This window comes from Oncorhynchus kisutch, unplaced genomic scaffold (assembly GCF_002021735.2).
Source record: "Oncorhynchus kisutch isolate 150728-3 unplaced genomic scaffold, Okis_V2 Okis06b-Okis10b_hom, whole genome shotgun sequence".
In the NCBI taxonomy this organism is placed as follows: Eukaryota; Metazoa; Chordata; class Actinopteri; order Salmoniformes; family Salmonidae; genus Oncorhynchus; species Oncorhynchus kisutch.
In genome coordinates, this window is record NW_022261983.1 from 5,815,826 (window position 1) to 5,841,452 (window position 25,627).

The 25,627-nt window shown below is 46.1% G+C and overlaps 1 protein-coding gene across 1 annotated transcript in view; it reads right to left on the reverse strand.

Moving 5' to 3' along the window:
• Nucleotides 1–25,627, reverse strand: part of adcy9 (adenylate cyclase 9) — a 95,584-nt gene that overhangs the window by 7,167 nt on the left and 62,790 nt on the right. The window contains exons 3-10 of the mRNA XM_031813733.1: nucleotides 16,931–17,124; nucleotides 13,233–13,346; nucleotides 6,872–7,006; nucleotides 6,263–6,519; nucleotides 4,077–4,179; nucleotides 3,101–3,315; nucleotides 734–893; nucleotides 530–638 (exon numbers count right to left, since the gene is read on the reverse strand). Coding sequence (XP_031669593.1) covers nucleotides 530–638; nucleotides 734–893; nucleotides 3,101–3,315; nucleotides 4,077–4,179; nucleotides 6,263–6,519; nucleotides 6,872–7,006; nucleotides 13,233–13,346; nucleotides 16,931–17,124 — 1,287 coding nt within the window. The remainder of the gene's footprint in view (nucleotides 1–529; nucleotides 639–733; nucleotides 894–3,100; nucleotides 3,316–4,076; nucleotides 4,180–6,262; nucleotides 6,520–6,871; nucleotides 7,007–13,232; nucleotides 13,347–16,930; nucleotides 17,125–25,627) is intronic.

Consider the following 25,627-nt stretch of genomic DNA (forward strand, 5'->3'; position numbering starts at 1 on the left):
GGAGAGAAGGAAGGAAGGAGGGATGGAGAAAAAGAGAGAGGGAAAGGTAGAGTGAGAGATATATTTATAATCTTAGTTGTATAGATAACTTCATTCTACTCACCAAAATAACATACTGTTGGCAGAACTGGAAGACAGAGGAGACAAAAACACGAGACACGGTCGGATGAGATTAATCGAGTCCACAACAAATTGAATTACACACAGTGTCAGCACAAAGGACAAGTCATACTAAATTATGACATTGTGGTAATATTGTATACAATATCCTATCGAACTTCAGTGAGTGCATTGGTAGTGGATTAAATGGGTAATATACAAATTTGAGTGTAGTTACATTTCTCCAGCTCCGTTCCTCAGTTGTTTACCAAAACAGTGACAGGGTGTCGTGTTGTTATTGTTTGAACTGCAGATGCCCCTTTAAGGTCCTTTCCGACCAACAAAAAAGGGCCATAAATGTGTTTAAAAAATAGAATCCATTATAAGGTGTCTGACCTGCAGGGCGGGCTGAAGAGCAGGGCGAACAGCACCAGTCCCACCACCGTGGCCATGGCCGAGCGCATCCAGCAGCTCAGCTGGCAGAAGTTACAGTACTGGATGATGGCAATGATCACTGCACAGCAGGTGAGCATGGTGAACTGGGAGACACAGATAGAGACACAGGAAGGAACCATCGTTAGCATTAGCACACTCTGGAGGAAATGACCAGGGCAAATGAACAGAATACACTCACCTGTATGGAGAGGTGCATGTCACAGGTGACGTGTGAGAAGACGGACACAGCGGGCAGGGACACCAGCACGGCCCCTATCAGGTGACGGGGGACCCAGCCAGAGATGGCCCTCAGCAGGGTTCTAGTGCAGCTCATCACGCTGTCCAGGTAGAAGGCCATCCTGGGAGAGAAGGTTTGCTCAGAGAGGGCTGATAGACAGTACATGTACAACCCCATTGAAAACAGGCTAATGGCCTCCCCTTTTCCCCATCTTCAAACTTCCCCTCACTTAGTTCTCTCCCTTTTTTTACCATCCCCCTCTTCCTCTCCTCCCCAGTTCCAACCCACTCCTCATATCCCTCTCCCTACCCCCTCTCCCCCCTCTTCCACTCCTCCCCAGTTCCAACCCACTCCTCATATCCCTCTCCCCACCCCCTTTCCCCTCTGCCTCTCCTCCCCAGTTCCAACCCACTCCTCATATCCCTCTCCCCACCCCCTTTCCCCCCTCTTCCTCTCCTCCCAAGTTCCAACCCACTCCTCATATCCCTCTCCCCACCCCCTTTCCCCTCTTCCTCTCCTCCCCAGTTCCAACCCACTCCTCATATCCCTCTCCCCACCCCCTTTCCCCCTCTTCCTCTCCTCCCCAGTTCCAACCCACTCCTCATATCCCTCTCCCCACCCCCTTTCCCCCTCTTCCTCTCCTCCCCAGTTCCAACCCACTCCTCATATCCCTCTCCCCATCCCCTTTCCCCTCTTCCTCTCCTCCCCAGTTCCAACCCACTCCTCATATCCCTCTCCCCATCCCCTTTCCCCTCTTCCTCTCCTCCCCAGTTCCAACCCACTCCTCATATCCCTCTCCCCACCCCCTTTCCCCTCTTCCTCTCCTCCCCAGTTCCAACCCACTCCTCATATCCCTCTCCCCACCCCCTTTCCCCCCTCTTCCACTCCTCCCCAGTTCCAACCCACTCCTCATATCCCTCTCCCTATCCCCTCTCCCCCCTCTTCCTCTCCTCCCCAGTTCCAACCCACTCCTCATATCCCTCTCCCCACCCCCTTTCCCCCCTCTTCCTCTCCTCCCCAGTTCCAACCCACTCCTCATATCCCTCTCCCCACCCCCTTTCCCCTCTTCCTCTCCTCCCCAGTTCCAACCCACTCCTCATATCCCTCTCCCCACCCCCTTTCCCCCTCTTCCTCTCCTCCCCAGTTCCAACCCACTCCTCATATCCCTCTCCCCACCCCCTTTCCCCCCTCTTCCTCTCCTCCCCAGTTCCAACCCACTCCTCATATCCCTCTCCCCACCCCCTTTCCCCTCTTCCTCTCCTCCCCAGTTCCAACCCACTCCTCATATCCCTCTCCCCATCCCCTTTCCCCTCTTCCTCTCCTCCCCAGTTCCAACCCACTCCTCATATCCCTCTCCCCATCCCCTTTCCCCTCCTCCTCTCCTCCCCAGTTCCAACCCACTCCTCATATCCCTCTCCCCACCCCCTTTCCCCTCTTCCTCTCCTCCCCAGTTCCAACCCACTCCTCATATCCCTCTCCCCATCCCCTTTCCCCTCTTCCTCTCCTCCCCAGTTCCAACCCACTCCTCATATCCCTCTCCCCATCCCCTTTCCCCTCTTCCTCTCCTCCCCAGTTCCAACCCACTCCTCATATCCCTCTCCCCACCCCCTTTCCCCCCTCTTCCTCTCCTCCCCAGTTCCAACCCACTCCTCATATCCCTCTCCCCACCCCCTTTCCCCCCTCTTCCTCTCCTCCCCAGTTCCAACCCACTCCTCATATCCCTCTCCCCACCCCCTTTCCCCTCTTCCTCTCCTCCCCAGTTCCAACCCACTCCTCATATCCCTCTCCCCATCCCCTTTCCCCTCTTCCTCTCCTCCCCAGTTCCAACCCACTCCTCATATCCCTCTCCCCATCCCCTTTCCCCTCCTCCTCTCCTCCCCAGTTCCAACCCACTCCTCATATCCCTCTCCCCACCCCCTTTCCCCTCTTCCTCTCCTCCCCAGTTCCAACCCACTCCTCATATCCCTCTCCCCATCCCCTTTCCCCTCTTCCTCTCCTCCCCAGTTCCAACCCACTCCTCATATCCCTCTCCCCATCCCCTTTCCCCTCTTCCTCTCCTCCCCAGTTCCAACCCACTCCTCATATCCCTCTCCCCACCCCCTTTCCCCTCTTCCTCTCCTCCCCAGTTCCAACCCACTCCTCATATCCCTCTCCCCATCCCCTTTCCCCTCTTCCTCTCCTCCCCAGTTCCAACCCACTCCTCATATCCCTCTCCCCATCCCCTTTCCCCTCTTCTCCCTCCTCCTTCCATCCCTCCCAACTTCTTCCCCCTTTTTTTCTCCTCCTCCCCATCTCTCCACCTCTCCTTCTCTCCCTCAACCGTCTTACCGTATAGACAGCACCAGCGCCAGGGCCTCCAGCAGGGTGGCCACGGCAACCAGGGCGAGGGCCGGGGCAGGCAGGGGTGCCCCAGGGAGGGAGAGCAGGGGCCGGAGGAGGCAGGCCAGGGAGAGGGCCAGGAACACTGAGCAACACAGGACCATGTCCAGGAAAGAGCTGAAGGTAGGGCTGGCAAAGGTCTGTACCGCTGCCTGGGTCTCCACCTGGGGACAGGAGGGAATAGATACTTTGTCATTTTTCAACAGAAATGGATTGATTTGCTGTCACAATAGCCAACCTCATACACACACACAAAGACACACAAGGCTGAGAGCAGCACAGCGTTAGCCGCTGTTGAACATGACCCAGGGGCTTATTCAGTGGGCAGAAGCATAAGGATCACTACAAATAATGGCAATGAATGGTACCTGGGTCCGGTTGTAGAGTGTAAAGAGATAAAGAGCGAGAGGGTTTGGAAAGGGTAAAAGAGAGAGAGCAAAGGTTGTGGGGGAGAATAGAGAAGCATGAAGAATGGAAGTCTTAACAAAACATTAATAAAATTGTCTCATTGTGATTAAGTAATAAGTATGAAACTGAACGAAACATTATCCAGACTTGAAGTTGAACATGCAGTTCCCCCACTGTACCAGCAGAGGGCATCACAAGCTAAGAGGACATTCCTATCGATGTCCTGCAGTGATTTCCCTGTCTTTGCCGCAGTCCTGACAGGCCATACATAGTGCAGTGCTTACAGGTTACTCAGAGAACACACACACACACACACACACACACAGAGAGAAAGAGCTAGACAGGCAGGGTGAAACGGATAGGGAGACAGAGAGCCAGACAAGGAAAGACAGACCAGGTGTAGTCTAGTAGACAGAGAGGAAGTGGGACATCAGAAAGACAGAAGAGGAATACAGATAGAGACAGACAGACACACACAGACAGAGAGACAGAGTAACAGACAGAGAGGGATACACACCTCTTCCTGGTAGCTGGTCCTGTAGGCAGACTCCAGGGTTCTGTCCAGGAAGGTGTGGCTCAGCTTGTTGATGGGAGGCTTGAAAAAGTAGTCCTTCATCAGACTGGGAGATGGGCAGATCAACAGATGTCAGTCAGTATAGAGAAGACAGACTTGTTGGGGAGAGAGTTACACCAACCTATCATACCACCAGGGCCGTCCGTGTTCATAAGGCACCAAACATTTTGCAATGGAAAATAAAAATGAGCTTTTCTTACTGGACAAGTCCAGATAGTCCATCAACTATATCATGTATGTTTTCTTCCATTTGGTGCCGAATGAACATGACCCAGGGGCTTATTCAGTGGGCAGAAGCATAAGGATCACTACAGCAGCGTGTGTGTTGTATATAGGATTGCAAAATTCCAGTAACTTTCTCAAAACATTAAAAAAAGATGATATACACTGTTCAAAAAAATAAAGGGAACACTAAAATAACACATCCTAGATCTGAATGAATGAAATATTCTTATTAAATACTTTTTTCTTTACATAGTTGAATGTGCTGACAACAAAATCACACAAAAATTATCAATGGAAATCAAATTGATCAACCCATGGAGGTCTGGATTTGGAGTCACTCAAAATTAAAGTGGAAAACCACACTACAGGCTGATCCAACTTTGATGTAATGTTGAGACATTGTCCCAGATGTGCTCAATTGGATTCAGGTTTGGGGAACGGGCGGGCCAGTCCATGGCATCAATGCCTTCCTCTTGCAGGAACTGCTGACACATTCCAGCCACATGAGGTCTAGCATTGTCTTGCATTAGGAGGAACCCAGGGCCAACCGCACCAGCATATGGTCTCACAAGGGGTCTGAGGATCTCATCTCGGTACCTAATGGCAGTCAGGCTACCTCTGGCGAGCACATTGAGTGCTGTGCGGCCCCCCAAAGAAATACCACCCCACACCATGACTGACCCACCGCCAAGCCGGTCATGCTGGAGGATGTTGCAGGCAGCAGAACGTTCTCCAGACTCTGTCACGTCTGTCACATTTGCTCAGTGTGAGCCTGCTTTCATCTGTGAAGAGCACAGGGCGCCAATGGCGAATTTGCCAATCTTGGTGTTCTCTGGCAAATGCCAAACGTCCTGCACGGTGTTGGGCTGTAAGCACAACTCCCACCTGTGGACGTCGGGCCCTCATACCACCCTCATGGAGGTTGTTTCTGACCGTTTGAGCAGACACATGCACATTTGTGGCCTGCTGGAGGTCATTTTGCAGGGCTCTGGCAGTGCTCCTCCTGCTCCTCCTTGCACAAAGGCGGAGGTAGCGGTCCTGCTGCTGGGTTGTTGACATCCTACGGACTCCTCCACGGCTCCTGATGTACTGGCCTGTCTCCTGGTAGCGCCTCCATGCTCTGGACACTACTTTGACAGACACAGCAAACCGCATTGATGTGCCATCCTGGATGAGCTGCACTACCCGAGCCACTTGTGTGGGTTGTAGACTCCGTCTCATGCTACCACTAGAGTGAAAGCACCGCCAGCATTCAAAAGTGACCAAAACATCAGCCAGGAAGCATAGGAACTGAGTAATGGTCTGTGGTCACCACCTGCAGAACCACTCCTTTATTGGGGGTGTCTTGCTAATTGCCTATAATTTCCACCTGTTGTCTATTCCATTTGCACAACAGCATGTTAAATTTATTGTCAATCAGTGTTGCTTCCTAAGTGGACAGTTTGATTTCACAGAAGTGTGATTGACTTGGAGTTACATTGTGTTGTTTAAGTGTTCCCTTTATTTTTTTGAGCAGTGTATATATATATATATATTTCTTTATCCCAGTTGGAGAATTCCCAGAATCAGGGGGAATAAGCAGGAAATCCAGATCCTCCAACCCATATTTCTATACAACTGGGGATTTTAGGGAAAGGAAGGGAATCTCTGTAAGACTAGTTCTATAAAGCACATTGTAAATAGACACACTGTACCAAAACAGACATTGATACCACCTGAAAGATACGTGTGGGTCTGCTTCTTACATAACAGTTCTGCCTTCAGCGTTCAGAATCTTATCCTTTGATTCCCTTAGCCTGGTCTCAGATCTATTAGTGCTGTCCTGCCAACTCCCCAAAAAGCTCCACCACAGCCATCAAGCCTGGTTCCAGATCAGTTTGTGTAACATCCATCCATCCCCTCACCTGTCCTCTTTGATAACATCCACAAAGTGAGCGTCGCTCCTCTCTCTGAAGTTCTTGGAGCGCAGGGGGATGAGAGCAGAGTGGTCAATCCCCATGGCCCCTCCACCCCACTTCTTCTCCTTCTCCTGGAGCATCTCACACAGGGACGTCTGGCTGTTGGTCAGGGGCTCCTCCAGCCTGGGGCTCAGCAGACCGTTCAGGGCCTTAGGGCTGCAGCCTAAGGGGGCCTGGGAGGGACATTTGAGAGATGAGGTGTCCTGGGGGAGTTGAGAGGAGAGAGGCTAGTGAGAAGCTGTGTGTGTGTGTGTGTGTGTGTGCGTGCTGAAACAGAAAGAGGAGAGTGAGAAGTGTTAGAGGTCTTGGATAAGAGTGATTAGTGACTTAGTTAGTGAAGCCAAATGAATCAAGACATTTCCGTTTGGCTAGGTTCACGTCATTCCATCATGTATAGTATGGCGATATAAATACTTCAGAAATACAATATGATAACACTAAGCCTGGTTTTATGAACTGGGGTTGGATTTAAGTGCAGTCAGGTTGGGATGAGTAAAGGTTACGGCCAGGTTCAAAGGTCAAACGTTTACTAGTGTGAAGTAAAGTGAGGCAAACCTTGCTGCTATTGGTCGTGTGATCGTCATGGCAACCGTTCTGCACCGTGCCCTTCTCCAGAACCTGATCCTCCTTTGGAACTACAGCCGCACTGCAGGAGAGACAATGAGACTGGAGAGAAGGAGAGGTATTTGTCTATTTATATCATTTACAGTTTCTTCAATCCTAGTATTGACACATTCTCATACTGTAGTTTACACATTCACTCTTGTGTTGTGTGTGGTTAGTGTGCTTAGCCTAAGTATTGATTGGGTGCATCAACCACACACACACGCACGCACGCAAACACAAAACAGTTTTATTATTCTTAATTCACAAACATATGTTCACTGTTAAATAGGTATTTATATCCAGGGCTTGTACTCTTCTAGCTTAGGTCTTAAAAACACAAACCCAGATATTCTTAACGATAGCAAAGTCTTGACATAATAATTATTCTAGAAACATGGTGTCATAGATACTCAATGTCCTCCAGGCTATAGGGAAATGTTACTTCCATCATTCTAACATGAAGACATAAAACAGGCTAGTGACTCGGGAGGATTGATCATATGGTATAAACTGACCTTTCACTAAAGCAGATCAAAAAGGGTAACACCCACATTTGGTTCAAACTCAACAAAGCACAATTCTTACTAACAATGATATATATAAAGTCAGCAAAATAAGAAACGTCCCTTTTCAGGACCCTGTCTTTCAAAGATAATTCGTAAAAATACAAATAACTTCACAGATCTTCATTGTAGAGTTTAAACACCGTTTCCCATGCTTGTTCAGTGAAGCATAAACAATTAATGACCATGCACCTGTGGAATGGTTGTTAAGACACTAACAGCTTACAGATGGTAGGCATTTAAGGTCACAGTTATGAAAACTTAGGACACTAAAGAGGTCTTTCTACTCTAAAAAACCCCTGCACAGGATCGGTACAGCCGAACATCACACCTGCGGGACAGGTACAGGATGGCAACAACAACTGCCAGAGTTACACCAGGAACGTACAATCCCTCCATCAGTGCTCAGACTGTCGGCAATAGGCTGAGAGGCTGGACTGAGGGCTTGTAGGCCTGTTGTAAGGCAGGTCCTCACCAGACATCACCGGCAACAACCTCGCCTATGGGCACCAACCCACCATCGCTGGACCCAGACAGGACTGGCAAAAAGTGCTATTCTCTGAAGAGTCGCGGTTTTGTCTCACCAGGGGTGATGGTCGGATTTGCGTTTATCGTTGAAGGAATGAGTGTTACACCGAGGCCTGTACTCTGGAGCGGGATCGATTTGGAGGTGGAGGGTCCGTCATGGTCTGGGGCGGTGTGTCACAGCATCATCGGACTGAGCTTGTTGTCATTGCAGGCAATCGCAACGCTGTGCATTACAGGGAAGACATCCTCCTCCCTCACGTGGTACCCTTCCTGCAGGCTCATCCTGACATGACCCTCCAGCATGACAATGCCACCAGCCATACTGCTCGTTCTGTGCGTTATTTCCTGCAAGACTGGAATGTCAGTGTTCTGCCTTGGCCAGCGAAGAGCCCGGATCGCAATCCCATTGAGCACGTCTGGGACCTATTGGATCGGAGGGTGAGGGCTAGGGCCATTCCCCCCAGAAATGTCCGGGAACTTGCAGGTGCCTTGGTGGAAGAGTGGGGTAACATCTCACAGCAAGAACTGGCAAATCTGGTGCAGTCCATGAGGAGGAAGTGAACTGCAGTATTTAATGCAGCTGGTGGCCACCCCAGATACTGACTGTTACTTTTGATTTGACCCCCCCGTTGTTCAGGGACACATTATTCAATTTCTGTTAGTCACATGTCTGTGGAACTTGTTCAGTTTATGTCTCAGTTGTTGAATCTTATGTTCATACAAATATTTACACGTTAAGTTGTTGTCAGTGAGAGGACGTTTCTTTTTTTGCTGAGTTTATATATATATATATATATATATATATATATATATACAGTACCAGTCAAAAGACACCTACTCATTCAAGGGTTTTTCTTTATTTTTACTATGTTCTACATTGTAGAATATTAATAAAGACATCAAAACTATGAAATAACATATGGAATCATGTAGTAAACAAAAAAAAGTGTTTAACAAATCAAAATATACTTTAGATTTGAGATTCTTCAAAGTAGCCAACCTTTGCCTTGATGACAGCTTTGCACACTCTTGACATTCTCTCAACCAGCTTCATGAGGTAGTCACCTGGAATGCATTTCAATTAACAGGTGTGCTTTGTTAATGAATTAGTGGAATTCATTTCCTTCTTAATGCATTTGAGCCAATCAGTTGTGTTGTGACAAGGTGGTATACAGAAGATATCCCTATTTGGTAAAAGAACAAGACCGTACAATGGCAAGAACAGCTCAAATAAGCTATTTCTGAGGCGGGTAATGCTAATGAACTTATCCTCTGCAGCAGAGGTAACTCTGGGTCTTCATTTCCTTTGGCGGTCCTCATGAGAGCCAGTTTCATCATAGCGCTTGATGGTTTTTGTAACTGCACTTGAAGAAACTTTCAAAGTTCTTGAAATCTTCCACATTGACTGACATTCATGTCTTAAATCATGTCAGTTAAGAACAAATTCGTATTGACAGTGATGGCCTAACAGGGAACAGTGGGTTAACTGCCTTGTTCAGGGGAAGAACAACCTTGTCAGCTCAGGATTCGATCCAGCAACCTTTCGGTTACTGGCCCAACGCACTAACCACCAGGACACCAATAAGAAGAAGAGACTTGCTTGGGCTAAGAAACACGAACAATGGACATTAGGCCGGTGGAAATCTGTCCTTTGGTTTTTGGTTCCAACCTCTGTGTCTTTGTGAGATGCAGAGCAGGTGAACGGATAATTTCCGAATGTGTGGTTCCCACCGTGAAGCATGGAGGAGGAGGTGTAATGGTGCTTTGCTTGTGAAACTGTCAGTGATTTATTTCTAATTCAAGGTACACTTAACCAGCATGGCTACCACAGCATTCGGCAGCGATACACCATCCCATCTGGTTTGCGCTTAGTGGGACTATCATTTGTTTTTCAACAGGACAATGACCCAACACACCTCCAGGCTGTGTAAGGGCTATTTGACCAAGGATGAGACTGAGGGAGTGCTGCATCAGATGACCTGGCCTCCACAATCACCCGATCTCAACCCAACTGAGATGGTTTGGGATGAGTTGGACCGCAGAGTGAAGGAAAATCAACCAACAAGTGCTTAGCATATGTGGGAACTCCTTCAATACTGTAGGAAAAGCATTCCAGGTGAAGCTGGTTGAGAGAATGCAAAGTGTCATCAAGGCAAAGGGGGGCTACTTTGAAGAATCTCAAATCTAAAATATATAACACTTTTTTGCTTACTAATTTATTGCATATGTGTTATTTCATAGTTTTGATGTCTTCACTATTATTCTATTCCAATTTTAATTTGAGGGTGGGGGTGGAAAGCGAGAAAGCTAGAGAGAAAGAGGAAGGGAGGGAGAGTGAGAGGGGGGATAGAGGTAGGGGTAGAGAGAGGAATGGAGAGAGAGGAACGGAGGGAGAGAGAGTGGGGAAGGAGAGAGAGGTAAAGAATGAGTCAATTGAGGGTGAAGAGATAACGGAGAGAAATAAAGAGAGTTGAGTAGAGGGAGGGAGGAGAAAAATTGAAATATTGAATGAGAGAAACTGTTTGGCAGAAACAGGACAAAGAGAGAGAGGGCAGAGAGAGTGAGACAGGGAGAGAAACAGACAAAATATTATGATAAATGGACCCATTGAGAGAGAGAGGAAGAGAGAGATCGAGCAAGCGAGAGTGAGAGAGAGCACGAACTCAGCACTTCAGCATTTTACCACTAATTAGAATCACAATGATACACAATCAGATTCAATGGATACAACACCAACCACAATAGCAGCCCTATAGAGAGACAGGGCCAGGATGAGGAGAGGTAGAGAGAGGGATGAGAGACAGGGTGATAGAGGTGGAGAGAGGGATGAGAGACAGGGTGATAGAGGAGGAGAGGTGGATAAAGGGATGAGAGACAGGGCCCGGGTGAGAGGAGGTGGAGAGATGGATGAGAGACAGGGTGATATAGGAGGAGAGAGGGATGAGAGACAGGGTGATAGAGGAGGAGAGGTGGAGAGAGGGATGAGAGACAGGGCCCGGGTGAGAGGAGGAGAGGTGGAGAGAGGGATGAGAGACAAGGACAGTGATAGAGGAGGAGAGGTGGATAAAGGGATGAGAGACAGGGCCCGGGTGAGAGGAGGTGGAGAGAGGGATGAGAGACAAGGCCAGTGATAGAGGAGAGGTGGAGAGATGGATGAGAGACAGGGTGATAGAGGAGGAGAGGTGGAGAGAGGGATGAGAGAAAGGGTGATAGAGAAGGAGAGGTGGAGAGAGGGATGAGAGAAAGGGTGATAGAGAAGGAGAGGTGGAGAGAGGGATGAGAGAAAGGGCCCGGGTGAGAGGAGGAGAGGTGGAGAGAGGGATGAGAGACAGGGCCAGGGTGATAGAGGAGGAGATGTGGAGAGAGGGATGAGAGACAGGGCCCGGGTGAGAGGAGGAGAGGTGGAGAGAGGGATGAGAGACAGGGCCATGGTGATAGAGGTGGAGATAGGGATGACATAGAAGAGGCTGGGGAAGGCTGAAGGAATGGACAGAGACAGATATACACTCATCTGATGATTAGGCACTGGCCCTGAAAGGATTGTTCAAGGTACTTGGTAACATCGTGATGCAGACACACATGCGTATACATGCGCACCCATACACCTACAGACTTAAAACAGACAGGCAGACAATACTGTGAACACTGGCTCACTTTCAGGCGACACACACAGCCTGATACACAGAGAAAAACACACAGCCTGATACACAGAGAAACACACACACAGCCTGATACACAGAGAAACACACACACAGCCTGATACACAGAGAAAAACACACACACAGCCTGATACACAGAGAAAAACACACACAGCCTGATACACAGAGAAAAACACACACAGCCTGATACACAGAGAAAAACACACACAGCCTGATACACAGAGAAAAACACACACACACACTCAGCAAGTCAGGCTCAGAGGACAAGTGAGTGTTTGAGAGGGATGAGAAGCCCACAGAAAGGACACGGCTTCAAAGAGGCGTCATTAAACCTAGTGAAGTGTGTATGTGTGTGTGAGTGTGAGAGGGAGAGAGAGAGCCAATGAAGTGAGGGTTTGTACCAGTGAAGTGTGTGTGTGTGTGTGAGAGAGAGAGAGAGAGAGAGAGAGCCAATGAAGTGAGGGTTTGTACCAGTGAAGTGTGTGTGTGTGTGTGTGTGTGTGTGTGTGTGTGTGTGTGTGTGTGTGTGTGTGTGTGTGTGTGTGTGTGTGTGTGAGAGAGAGAGAGCCAATGAAGTGAGGGTTTGTACCAGTGAAGTGTGTGTGTATGTGTGTGTGTGTGTGTGTGTGTGAGTGTGAGAGAGAGAGAGAGAGCCAATGAAGTGAGGGTTTGTACCAGTGAAGTGTGTGAGTCCATGTGAAGGGCTTTCTAACGTCTCTCCACGTGTGTTACCTCATGTAATGCCAAGGACACAGCAGTTTGTCTCCTCTCCCCTCTTCACTTCTCATCTGCCTTTCCCTAAGACCCCCTGCCAAACTCCTCTCCCCTCTTCACTTCTCATCTGCCTTTCCCTAAGACCCCCACGACCAGCACTGGCAGATGTAGTGGTGGTACGGGAGGATTACAGTGGAACTGTGGGGGCTAATTGGTATCTATAAAGCAAGTCTGTGTGCGTACTGTATGACTGAGGAGAGTAGTGAAGACTGGATATAGGTCTAGCAGCAGAGTAAATATACAGTACAGTCAGAAAGTATTCAGACCCCTTGACATTTCACACATTTTGTTATGTTCCAGCCTTATTATAAAATGGATTCAATCGTTTTTCCCCCTCATCAATCTACACATAATACCCCATAATGACAAAGCAAAAACAGGTTTCTAGAATATATCACATTAACATAAGTATTCAGACCCTTTATTAAGTACTTAGCTAAAGCACCTTTAGCAGTGATTACAGCCCCGAGTCTTCTTGGGTGTGACGCTACAAGCTCTGCTTGTATTTGGGGAGTTTCTCCCATTCTTCTCTGCAGATCCTCTCAAGCTCTATCAGGTTGGATGGAGAGCAGATCCCACTCCTGCAGTATCTTGGCTGTGTGCTTAGCGTCGTTGTGCTGTTGGATGGTGACCCTTCGACCCAGTCTGAGGTCCTGAGCGCTCTGGAGCAGGTTTTCATCAAGGATCTCTCTGTATAATGCTCCGTTCATCTTTCCCTCGATTGTGACTAGTCTCCCAGTCCCTGCCGCTGAAAAACATCCCCACAGCATGATGCTGCCACTATGCTTCACTGTAGGCATGGTGCCAGTTTTCCTCCAGATGTGATACTTGCACCGTGCCCTTCTCCAGAACCTGATCCTCCTTTGGAACTACAGCCGCACTGCAGGAGAGACAATGAGACTGGAGAGAAGGAGAGGTATTTGTCTATTTATATCATTTACAGTTTCTTCAATCCTAGTATTGACACATTCTCATACTGTAGTTTACACATTCACTCTTGTGTTGTGTGTGGTTAGTGTGCTTAGCCTAAGTATTGATTGGGTGCATCAACCACACACACACACACGCACGCAAACACAAAACAGTTTTATTATTCTTAATTCACAAACATATGTTCACTGTTAAATAGGTATTTATATCCAGAGCTTGTACTCTTCTAGCTTAGGTCTTAAAAACACAAACCCAGATATTCTTAACGATAGCAAAGTCTTGACATAATAATTATTCTAGAAACATGGTGTCATACTTGGCATGATACTTGGCATTCAGGCCAAAGAGTTCAATCTTGATTTCATCAGACCAGAGAATCTTGTTTCTCATGGTCTGAGAGTCCTTTAGGTGCCTTTTGGCAAACTCCAAGCGGGCTGTCATGTGCTTTTTACTGAGGAGTGGCTTCCATCTGTCCACTCTACCATAAAGGCCTGATTGGTGGAGTGCTGCAGAGATGGTTGTCCTTCTGGAAGGTTCTCTCATCTCCACAGTGGAACTCTGGAGCTCTGTCAGAGAGACCATAGGGTTATTGGTCACTTCCCTGACCAAGGCCGTTCTCCTCCAATTGCTCAGTTTGGTTGGGCAGCCAGCTCTAGAAAGAGTCTTGGTGGTTCCAAACTTCTTCTAGAAAGAGTCTTGGTGGTTCCAAACTTCTTCCATTTAAGAATGATGGAGGCCACTGTGTTCATGGGGACCTTCAATGCTGCAGAAATGTTTTGGAGGCTGTGCCTCAACACAATCCTGTCTCGAAGCTCTACGGACAATTCCTTCGACCTCATGGCTTGCTTTTTGCTCTGACATGCACTGTCAACTGTGGGACTTTATATACACAGGTGTGTGCCTTTCCAAATCATGTCCAATCAATTCAATTTACCACAGGTGGACTCCAATCAAGTTGTAGAAACATCTGAAGGATGATCAATGGAAAATGGATGCAACTGAGCTCAATTTCGAGTCTCATTGCAAAAGGCCTGAATATTTACGTAAATGCAATCAGTTTTCAATTTTTAATACATTTGCAGAAAATTCTAAAAACCTGTTTTCACTTTGTCATTGTGGGTATTGTATGTAGATTGATGAGGAACATGCTTTATTTAATCCATTTTAGAATAGGGCTGTGACGTAACAAAATGTGGAAAAAATCAAGGGGTCTGAATACTTTCTGAACGTACTGTATCTTGTCTCTATATGGAGCCTCATTACTCCATCATGACACTAAACTCACCATAGGGACCAAAACCGATTTATACTAATGTCAACATGGGCCGTATTCAGAGTAGGCTTGCTGATCTAGGATCAGGTTTGCCTTTTAGATCATAATGAATAAGACTATATCGACAGGGGTGACCTGATCCTAGGTCAACACTCCTACACTTATCAATTAACAGTAAGAGAGTAGAGAATTGTCTCTGTTGGTGAATATTACATTATATGCGTTGTGGATAAGCAAGGGTCGGAAATTTACATACACTGAGGTTGGAGTCATTCAAACTTGTTTTTCAACCACTTCAAAAATGTTTTGTTAACAAACTACAGTTTTGGTCAGTTAGGACATCTAACTTTGAGCATGACACAAGACATTTTTCCAACAATTGTTTATAGACAGATTATTTCACTTATAATTCACTGTATCACAATTCCAGTGGTACAGAAGTTCACATGCACTAAATTGACTGTGCCTTTAAACAGCTTGGAAAATTCCAGAAAATTGTCATGTCTTTAGAAGCTTCTGATAGGCTAATTGACATCATTGAGTCAATTGGAGGTGTACCTGTGGATGTATTTCAAGGCCTACCTTCAAACTCAGTGCCTCTATGCTTGACATCATGGGAAAATCAAAAGAAAAAAGCCAAGACCTCAGAAAAAAAATTGTAGACCTCCGCAAGTCTGGTTCATCCATGGGAGCAATTTCCAAATGCCTGAAGGTACCACGTTCATCTGTACAAACAATAGCACGCAAGTATAAACACCATGGGACCACGCAGCCGTCATACCGCTCAGGAAGGAGACACGTTCTATCTCCTAGAGATGAACGTACTTTGATGTGAAATGTGCAAATCAATCCCAGAACAACAGCAAAGGACCTTGTGAAGATGCTGGAGAAAACAGGTACAAAAGTATCTATATCCACAGTAAAACGAGTCCTATATTGACATAACCTGAAAGGACGCTCAGCAACGAAGAAGCCACTGCTCCAAAACCGCCATAAAAAAGCCGGACTACGGTTTGCAACTGCACATGAGGACAAAGCTCGTACTTTTTGGAGAAATGTCCTCTGGTCTGATGAAACAAAAATAGAACTGTTTGGCCATATTGACCATCGTTATGTTTGGAGGAAAAATGGAGAGGCTTGCATGCTGAAGAACACCATCCCAACTGTGAAGCACCTGGGTGGCAGCATCATGTTGTGGGGGTGCTTTGCTGCAGGAGGGACTGGTGCACTTCACAAAATAGATGGCATCATGACGAGGGAAAATTACGTGGATATATTGAAGCAACATCTCAAGACATCAGTCAGGAAGTTAAAGCTTGGTCGCAAATGGATCTTCCAAATGGACAATGACCACAAGCATACTTCCAAAGTTGTGGCAAAATGGCTTAAGGACAACAAAGTCAAGGTAGTGGAGTGGCCATCACAAAGCCCTGACCTCAATCCTATAGAAGATTTGTGGGCAGAACTGAAAAAGTGTGTGCGAGCAAGGAGGCCTAAAAACCTGACTCAGTTACCCCAGCTCAGTCAGGAGGAATGGGCCATAATTCACCCAACTTATGTGGGAAGCTTGTGGAAGGCTACCCAAAACATTTGACCCAAGTTAAACAATTTAAAGGCAATGCTACCAAATACTAATTGAGTGTATGTAAACTTCTGACCCACTGAGAATGTGATGAAAGAAATAAAAGCTGAAATAAATCCTTCTCTCTACTATACATTTCACATTCTTAAAATAAAGTGGTGATCCTAACTGACCTAAGACAGGGAATTTTTACTAGGATTAAATGTCAGGAATTGTGAAAAACTGAGTTTAAATGTATAAGGTGTAAATAAAGATAAAGATGTAAACTTCCGACTTCAACTGATATCTTGTTAAGTTAGGGCCCTGTGTTTTGTGCAATTATGTAACATGCTTGGATTTTAACCTTCATTTCAACTTTGATTAACTTTTTAGGTCAAATGGTCCAACACCATCCTCAAACAATTCCTTATATTTTTGGCGTAATTTTAATTTCTGGATAAGGCTTAAAATGCAGGATAGGATCTCATGTCACATACTGCTCAAAACACACGGCCCTACAATTATGTTCTGAAGACATGTCTACTGAGCTGAACATTTGTTACACTATGACCATTTTCTAAATGAAGTCAAAGTACAGTATGCTATTACAACCAAAGAATATGTCTATCCAAGTTACACAGTAGAAAACCACCAAAGAGGGGAATGAGCACACACCTGACACCCATCTCCCCTTTACCCTGCAGAATACCATGTCCTCACCTTGGCCCTGTCGGGAGCCCCTCTCTGGGGTAGGCCACAGGCTGAGGGGGCTCTGGGGGCTCCATCTGGGGTGTGGGCACGGGGTGTGGGACAGCGGGTGTCCCCCCCAGGCTCCAGGCCAACCAGGCCCAGCTGGAAACAGCTGCAGTGGCACGGCTCCACCTTCCTCCCTGAGATCAGGTAGGTCTTCAATCCTGAAGGAGACAGAACACAGAGATAGATGACAGTGACACAGACTCTTATCAACACACATGCTGCAAAAGGTAGAAGAAAAGTGCCTTTTATGTGAAAAGAATGTGTGCATATGTGTGCTTCAGAACGATCCTGACGCCTCAGAACAGTTGGGTAGGCTGTTTGGCCGCTGCTGTTAGTACGTGTTGTGCTCTTTCTCTGAGTTGTACAAGCAAGCAGAGCAGAAACTGGCCACCAAGGGCGTCATGCACCCCAAAACCTGAGGGGGCACAAAGTGAGGGAGGATGGCCGGGGGGGGGGGTGGTAAGTGAAATGTTAATTTTTCAAATACCTGAAACAGCTTTTCATCTAGAGCCATAACCATTATGTAAACTTCTATGTCAAAAATATGTACACTACCATTCAAAAGTTTGGGGTCACTTAGAAATGTCCTTGTTTTTGAAAGAAAAACACATTTTTTGTCCATTAAAATAAAATAAAATAGATCAGAAATACAGTGTAGACTTTGTTAATGTTGTAAATGACTATTATAGCTGGAAATGTCCGATTTTTTATGGAACATCTACATAGGGACAAAGGCCCATTATCAGCAACCATCACTCCTGTGAGAGCTTCAAGTTCCTTAGTGTCCACATCACCAATGAACTAGAATAGTCCAAACACACCAAGACAGTCATGAAGAGGGCACGACAAAACCTATTCCCCCTCATGAGACTGAAACGATTTGTCATGGGTCCTCAGATCCTAAGTAGCCTTGCTACTGTTATTTTCACTGTCATTTTACAGTAGTTTTTTTTATGATCATGTCTCCTTTGCCAAGATAATCCTTCCACCAGACAGGTGTGACATATCAAGAAGCTGATCTTGTGCTGGGAACAATAAAAGGCCACTCTAAAATGTGCAGTTTTATCACACAACACCATGCCACAGATGTCTCAAGTTTTGAGGGAGTGTGCAATTGACATGCTGACTGCAGGAATGTCCACCAGAGCTGTTGCCAGATAATTTTATGTTAATTTCTCTATGATAAGCCACCTCCAACGTCGTTGTAGAGAATTTTGTAGTACGTCCAACCGGCATCACAACCGCAGACCACAGGTAACCACACCAGCCCAGGACCTCCACATCCAGCTTGGGATCATCATCATCTGAGACCAGCCACCTGAACAGCTGATGAAACTGTGGGTTTGCACAACTGAATAATTTCTGCAAAAATTGTCAGAAATTGTCTTAGGGAAGCTTCTATGCATGCTCGTTGTTCGTCCAGTCTTAACCTAACTGCAGTTCAGCATTGTAACCGACTTCAGTAGACAAATACTCACCTCCGATGGCCACTGGCATGCTGGAGAAGTGTGCTCTTCATGGATGAATCCTAGTTTGCTGATGTCAACATTGTGAACAGAGTGCCCCATGGTGGCGGTGGGGTTATGATATGTGTTGCATAAGCAACAGACAACGAACACAAATGCATTTCTGCAATTTGAATGCACAGAGATACCATGAAGAGATCCTGAGGCCCATTGTCGTGCCATTCATCCACCACCATCACCTGATGTTTCAGCATGATAATGCACAGTCCCATGTCACAAGGATCTGTACACAAAAATAGTCCAGACATGTCCCCCATTGAGCCTGTTTGGGATGCTCTGGATGGACGTGTATGACAGTGTGTTCCAGTTCCCATCAATATCCAGCAACTTAGCACAACCATTGAAGAGGAGTGGGACAACATTCCATAGGTCACAATCAACAGCCTGATCAACTCTATGCGAAGGAGAATTGTTGAGCTGCATGAGGCAAATGGTGGTCACACCTGATACTGACTGGTTTTCTGATCCACACCCCTACCTTTTTTTAAGGTACCTGTGACCAACAGATGTATATCTGTATTCCCAGTCATGTGAAATCCATAGATTATGGCCTAATTCATGTACTTCAATTGACTGATTTCCTTTTGAACTGTAACTTGAAATTGTTGCATGTGGAGTTTATATTTTTGTTCACTGTAGTATTTTCATATATGCTGTTCAAGTTACTGTGAAGTTTATTTTTCGAAGACTTCTCACAAAAACAAGCATATCTCTGTGAAATGTCAACAGCGCACTGAGCCTACCCCAAGTTTGTTTTCCTCCAAATCCTTTTAAACTGAATTCAGCACATATCATGCTAATTTTGCAACCAGTGGAAACAACTTGGAAGATGATGGCCACTAAATGTAAAATCCTCAAAATGTTGGCGATAACGCAGCACCACTCAGAGCGACAGAGACTGGTGTTTATTATCGGATGTATTAGGTTCCGAAATCTGACTTTTTGGATATAATGTTAATGATATGTTGGAGAAAGACCCCACTGAACCATTCAGAACACGAAGAGTCCCATTTGTCTTGGTCAAATGTATTGTATAACATAACACACCACCAATTTGAAAGGGGAATGAACAGCCTGTACCTCAAGGAAATCTTTCCACCCCCCACACACACACAGACACACACACACACAGGGCATCCTCCTTGCTTGCTCGTTTCTGCTCTCTCCATGTCTGTGTCTCTCCCTCTCTGGCCTCAGGCCACCTCAGTCAATGGTTTGATGAGACACAAAGGATATAAGTGCAGCACCGAGGTTCATCCTAATAGCCTATCTATTCTCTATAATGAGAAACTGCTTTTTCTCACTGGGCGGTAACATTTACATTTTAATTAAGTATCACTCAAAATGGCTTTCATTTGTTCAAAGGGTGAAATAAAAAAGTGTGTGTGTGTGTGTGTGTGTGTGTGTGTGTGTGTGTGTGTGTGTGTGTGTGTGTGTGTGTGTGTGTGTGTGTGTGTGAGAGAGAGAGAGTCAGTGTGAGCGCGCGCGTCTATGTGTGTTCATGTATGTTTTATAATTCTATAATAAAGCACAGAAACAGGTTGCATATCACACATATCTGGGTCATTAGTGCATTTGCGTGTTGTGTTCAATAAAACTGATTTTACATGATCCACAGTACATCCATTGATTTCAATATTTTTCATTGTCATGGCAATTCTACAATACAAAACCAACCAAAGTTGAAGTTGAAGAATGTTTCATTTTAGAATGTTTGGTTGATTAGAGCAACAGTGTTGATTTGAAACACAATGTCTGATTCTTTCATAAGACCACAATTACACTGGAATATGATGATATCCCAATTGAAAAGAGCAACTTTAATAGAATGATGGATATTAGAATGTTCGGTTGGAAGGCACCCGTGTTGATGTGGAACTCACTTTTGGTGGCAACCACCGCAAGACTAGACATAAACTTGCTATCTGGAGTGGGCCATCTCTAATCAATGAGCTTCTAAAGCCAGCGATGTGATCTGTCTGGAGTGGACCATCTCTAATCAATGAGCTTCTAAAGCCAGCGATGTGATCCGTCTGGAGTGGACCATCTCTAATCAATGAGCTTCTAAAGCCAGCGATGTGATCCGTCTGGAGTGGGCCATCTCTAATCAATGAGCTTCTAAAGCCAGCGATGTGATCTGTCTGGAGTGGGCCATCTCTAATCAATGAGCTTCTAAAGCCAGCGATGTGATCTGTCTGGAGTGGGACATCTCTAATCAATGAGCTTCTAAAGCCAGCGATGTGATCTGTCTGGAATGGACCATCTCTAATCAATGAGCTTCTAAAGCCAGCGATGCGATCTGTCTGGAGTGGGCCATCTCTAATCAATGAGCTTCTAAAGCCAGCGATGTGATCTGTCTGGAGTGGGCCATCTCTAATCAATGAGCTTCTAAAGCCAGCGATGTGATCTGTCTGGAGTGGGCCATCTCTAATCAATGAGCTTCTAAAGCGATGTGATCTGTCTGGAGTGGGCCATCTCTAATCAATGAGCTTCTAAAGCCAGCGATGTGATCAGTCTGGAGTGGGCCATCTCTAATCAATGAGCTTCTAAAGCCAGCGATGTGATCTGTCTGGAATGGACCATCTCTAATCAATGAGCTTCTAAAGCCAGCGATGTGATCTGTCTCGAATGGACCATCTCTAATCAATGAGCTTCTAAAGCCAGCGATGTGATCTGTCTGGAGTGGGCCATCTCTAATCAATGAGCTTCTAAAGCCAGCGATGTGATCTGTCTGGAATGGACCATCTCTAATCAATGAGCTTAAAGGAACATGATATGAAAATGTAGTCTATTTCAGAAGAACAGAAGAGCATACTCTGAGTTGTCCTTATGTTAGGTCCTGATCTGGCTATGTCAAATGGCTGTGGGCTACCCTAGTTCATTTAGCAGAGAAGATTTACTTAGAATTCCATGGCATTATTTTATATTATTTTATAGTATGAAGAATACAAAATTGGAAGAATACATTTACTTTTCGTCAGACAACAAGTTGAGTGGGCCTAACGAACAGCAAACGCCTATCAACTGCTTTACTATGGGGTATAGTATGTTGACATAAGCTGCCTATATCAATCTACTATCCCCCATAGTACAAATGGTGACCTATTCTATTCTGTGCGAGAAATAAATACTACAAACATAGTCTGGGACAGTTGTGGGATGTGATAGATCCCAAATGAATACAACCACTAGCATCAACAAATATTTTTTAAGCAATGAGGCTGACGCAACAGATCAGAACGTTGAGCTAAAAATGTTGATGAACTATTAGGCTATTTCTTCACATTATAAGTGCAGCAATGCACACATGGCAGTAGGATATTAGTGCAAATGTTCCAAAATGCAATCAATTAGAGGGAAACACCATTCTCAAAAGTGACCGCAAATGTGACTATGCATGTAATGCTTTTATTATTGAGGTGTAATGTTATGGTGAAAAATGTCTTCGCTAAACTTTAAATTCACGCGCTGCATATGTATGCCAGTTAGGCTCTACAGCTGTTGTAAAGCGGATTCATGTGCTTCATTTTAAGAAGCTATTTGGCCACTTTAGTAGTGATACAAACCTTATCAAAACATATAGGCCCATGGGCTAGGCTACATGAGGCATGCGACTACCGGTATGCGACAAAAAAAGGCATGCGTTGTTTTTTGCCTTACTGCACACAATCTGGGAACCATTCACAAGTGGTAATACATCATTCACAAGTGATAGGCTAATATTGTCACCCATCAGACTATTCTTGATTGAATCTTGTCTTTCCATATACTAAATATTATGTGTGAAATTTGTTTTGATTTAGAATGGACCATGACATGAAAATACATGTCACCTATGCACTTAAATAGCTAATGGAGGACGCTTTTCCTGTGGTTCATTTTCATGCCAGCCAGGTAGGCTATACTCCTGTTGTAAAGCGTAGCAATATGCTTAATATTAGGAAAGTTGAGAAATAAATATAGTATGCCTAGCCTATTGAAAGCTGATGGGATGCTCATCTTTTTAATAGAGGCCATCACTGTTTTCTCACGCAATTGCATAGCCTATAGAAATGTTGCGCATCATGAGCTCTCATGAAAGTATTTGATTAGAAAGTATTTGATTAGATTTTCGATTACATTTGCATTGACGTCAGAGTGATTAGAGGGACAATAGAGTGCTGAGTACCAGGCAGTTAGCAAGTTTGGTAGGTTACTAATGACCAGCAAGCAGCAGCATCAGAGCTTGGAGAAGCCTAATAGCCATGACAGCCCTAGTTGAGATTGAGGACAGAGTTATACGAGCAGTGTGTGAGCTCTGGCAACCTGATGGAGAAGCTGGAAGCCATTCCAGGGGTGTTGGAGTTGGCTACAGAGATGGGCTTCCTGTGAATCTGATTTATTTAGTAGAAGTAGTAGCAAGATAGGATAGCAAGTATAGTAAGTTTGATAAAAGTAGGTTATTGTCCATTTTATATAAATAAAAATAAATAAAAGTATACAAATTGTGATGAGTCTTTTTTGTGTGTGTGTACACGCATGTACTATGTCTGCTTACAGTCATGTACATGTCCTGAGTTAAAAATCTATGTGAGCAGCCCTCTAGTCACTCGATGTCTCTTTCTCCACACAGAGATCTGACAACGACACAGTAAAAGGCTAGTGGTAATGTCATTGGCTTTGGTAACTGCCAGTGGCTCTGTACTTAACCACATCATTCAGCTGTCAGTGAAACCCCACCCTTGAGCCCCATTCATTCTGAGTGCTTTAGACAGTCCCTGGCTGCGTCCCTATGGGCCCTGGTGAAAAGTAGTGCACTACATAGGGAATAGGGTGTCATTGTGTATGTGTGAGTGTGTGGGTGAGTGTGTGTGTGTGGGAATGTGTTTGTCACGACAGGGACTGTCTACAATGAGATAGATTGTAAGAGAGAAGGAACTTGGATCGATACAACGGTTCATCAGGATACAAGGCTCAAAGATGAAGCTGCCAGCGCCAAGTTAACAGCGAGAAACAAATAAGTAATTCCCTGCACCACTGATGCAAAAGAAGCAGACAGGCGAGAAGGGGAGAGGAGAGAAGGCAGGAGGAGCAGGAGCCGGGAGAGACGGGAGGAGAAGGAGACAGGAGAGGAGAGATAGCAGGAGAAGGAGACAGGAGAGGAGGGGAGAGGAGAGACAGCAGGAGCAGAGAGGAGAGGAGAGAAGGCAGGACAAAGACACAGGAGAGAAGGGGAGAGGAGAGACAGCAGGAGCAGAGAGGAGAGGAGAGAAGGCAGGACAAAGACACAGGAGAGAAGGGGAGAGGAGAGACAGCAGGAGCAGAGAGGAGAGGAGAGAAGGCAGGACAAAGACACAGGAGAGAAGGGGAGAGGAGAGACAGCAGGAGCAGAGAGGAGAGAAGGCATGACAAAGACACAGGAGAGAAGGGGAGAGGAGAGACAGCAGGAGCAGAGAGGAGAGGAGAGAAGGCAGGACAAAGACACAGGAGAGAAGGGGAGAGGAGAGACAGCAGGAGCAGAGAGGAGAGGAGAGAAGGCAGGACAAAGACACAGGAGAGAAGCGGAGAGGAGAGACGGCAGGAGGAGATGACAAGAGAGACAGCAGGAGAAGGAGACAGGAGAGGAGGGGAGAGGAGAGACAGCAGGAGCAGAGAGGAGAGGAGAGGAGAGAAGGCAGGACAAAGACACAGGAGACAAGGGGAGAGGAGAGACAGCAGGAGCAGAGAGGAGAGGAGAGAAGGCAGGACAAAGACACAGGAGAGAAGCGGAGAGGAGAGACGGCAGGAGGAGATGACAAGAGAGACAGCAGGAGAAGGAGACAGGAGAGGAGGGGAGAGGAGAGACAGCAGGAGCAGAGAGGAGAGGAGAGAAGGCAGGACAAAGACACAGGAGAGAAGGGGAGAGGAGAGACAGCAGGAGCAGAGAGGAGAGGAGAGAAGGCAGGACAAAGACACAGGAGAGAAGCGGAGAGGAGAGACGGCAGGAGGAGATGACAAGAGAGACAGCAGGAGAAGAGAGGAGAGACGGCAGGAGAAGGACACAGGAGAGGAGGGAGGAAAGGTGGCAGGAGGAGGAGACAGGAGAGGAGATAGATGAGGTGGGGGCAGGGTTGTGTGTGTGCACCAGAGAGAGAGAGAGATACTTTGAAACAGATAATCATATCCAACAGACACATTGACTCATTGACTTCCACTTTGTCTCCTTGAGCTGTGATTGTTGGGTCAATAACTCCTCTGTTCTCTCCTCCTCGCTCTCTTGTTCACCAGTTAGACCCAGACAAGAGAAGGAGGTGAAACATTATCTAATATGGATAACAAGACTATCAGACTGCTCTCATAATCACAACTACCATGGGAAAAGCCTGCATGATGATGGGTATAAACCAGGGCATGATGATGGGTTTAAACCAGGGCATGATGATGGGTTTAAACCAGGGCATGATGATGGGTTTAAACCAGGGCATGATGATGGGTTTAAACCAGGGCATGATGATGGGTTTAAACCAGGGCATGATGATGGGTTTAAACCAGGGCATGATGATGGGTTTAAACCAGGGCATGATGATGGGTTTAAACCAGGGCATGATGATGGGTTTAAACCAGGGCATGATCATGGGTTTAAACCAGGGCATGATGGGTTTAAACCAGGGCATGATAATGGGTATAAACCAGGGCATGATGATGGGTTTAAACCAGGGCATGATGATGGGTTTAAACCAGGGCATGATAATGGGTATAAACCAGGGCATGATGGGTTTAAAGCAGGGCAGAATGACATGACCCAGGGCAGCTATATCCAGGGCATGACGATATGTTTAAACCAGGGCATAATGATCGGTTTAAAGCAGGGCAGAATGACATGACCCAGGGCAGCTATATCCATCTGGAGAAAATCAATCTGTGGCAACAGACCAGTTAAATGATCCCAATGCTCTGCTATGTATTTGGGGACGTACTTCGAGGAGGCTGATGCGAACCAGACCGTGAGTCAGGATGGGATCCACCGATTCCAAACAAACAAAAACATCAGAACCAGGCAAACCCAATACTCTCCAGTAGACAGGATGTTGTGGATTTCTAACCAAACTAAAATAAGGAATGTTTTCTGTTTCTAACTACAGAAACAATTTTAGAACAATCTGCGTTGGTCGGTGTC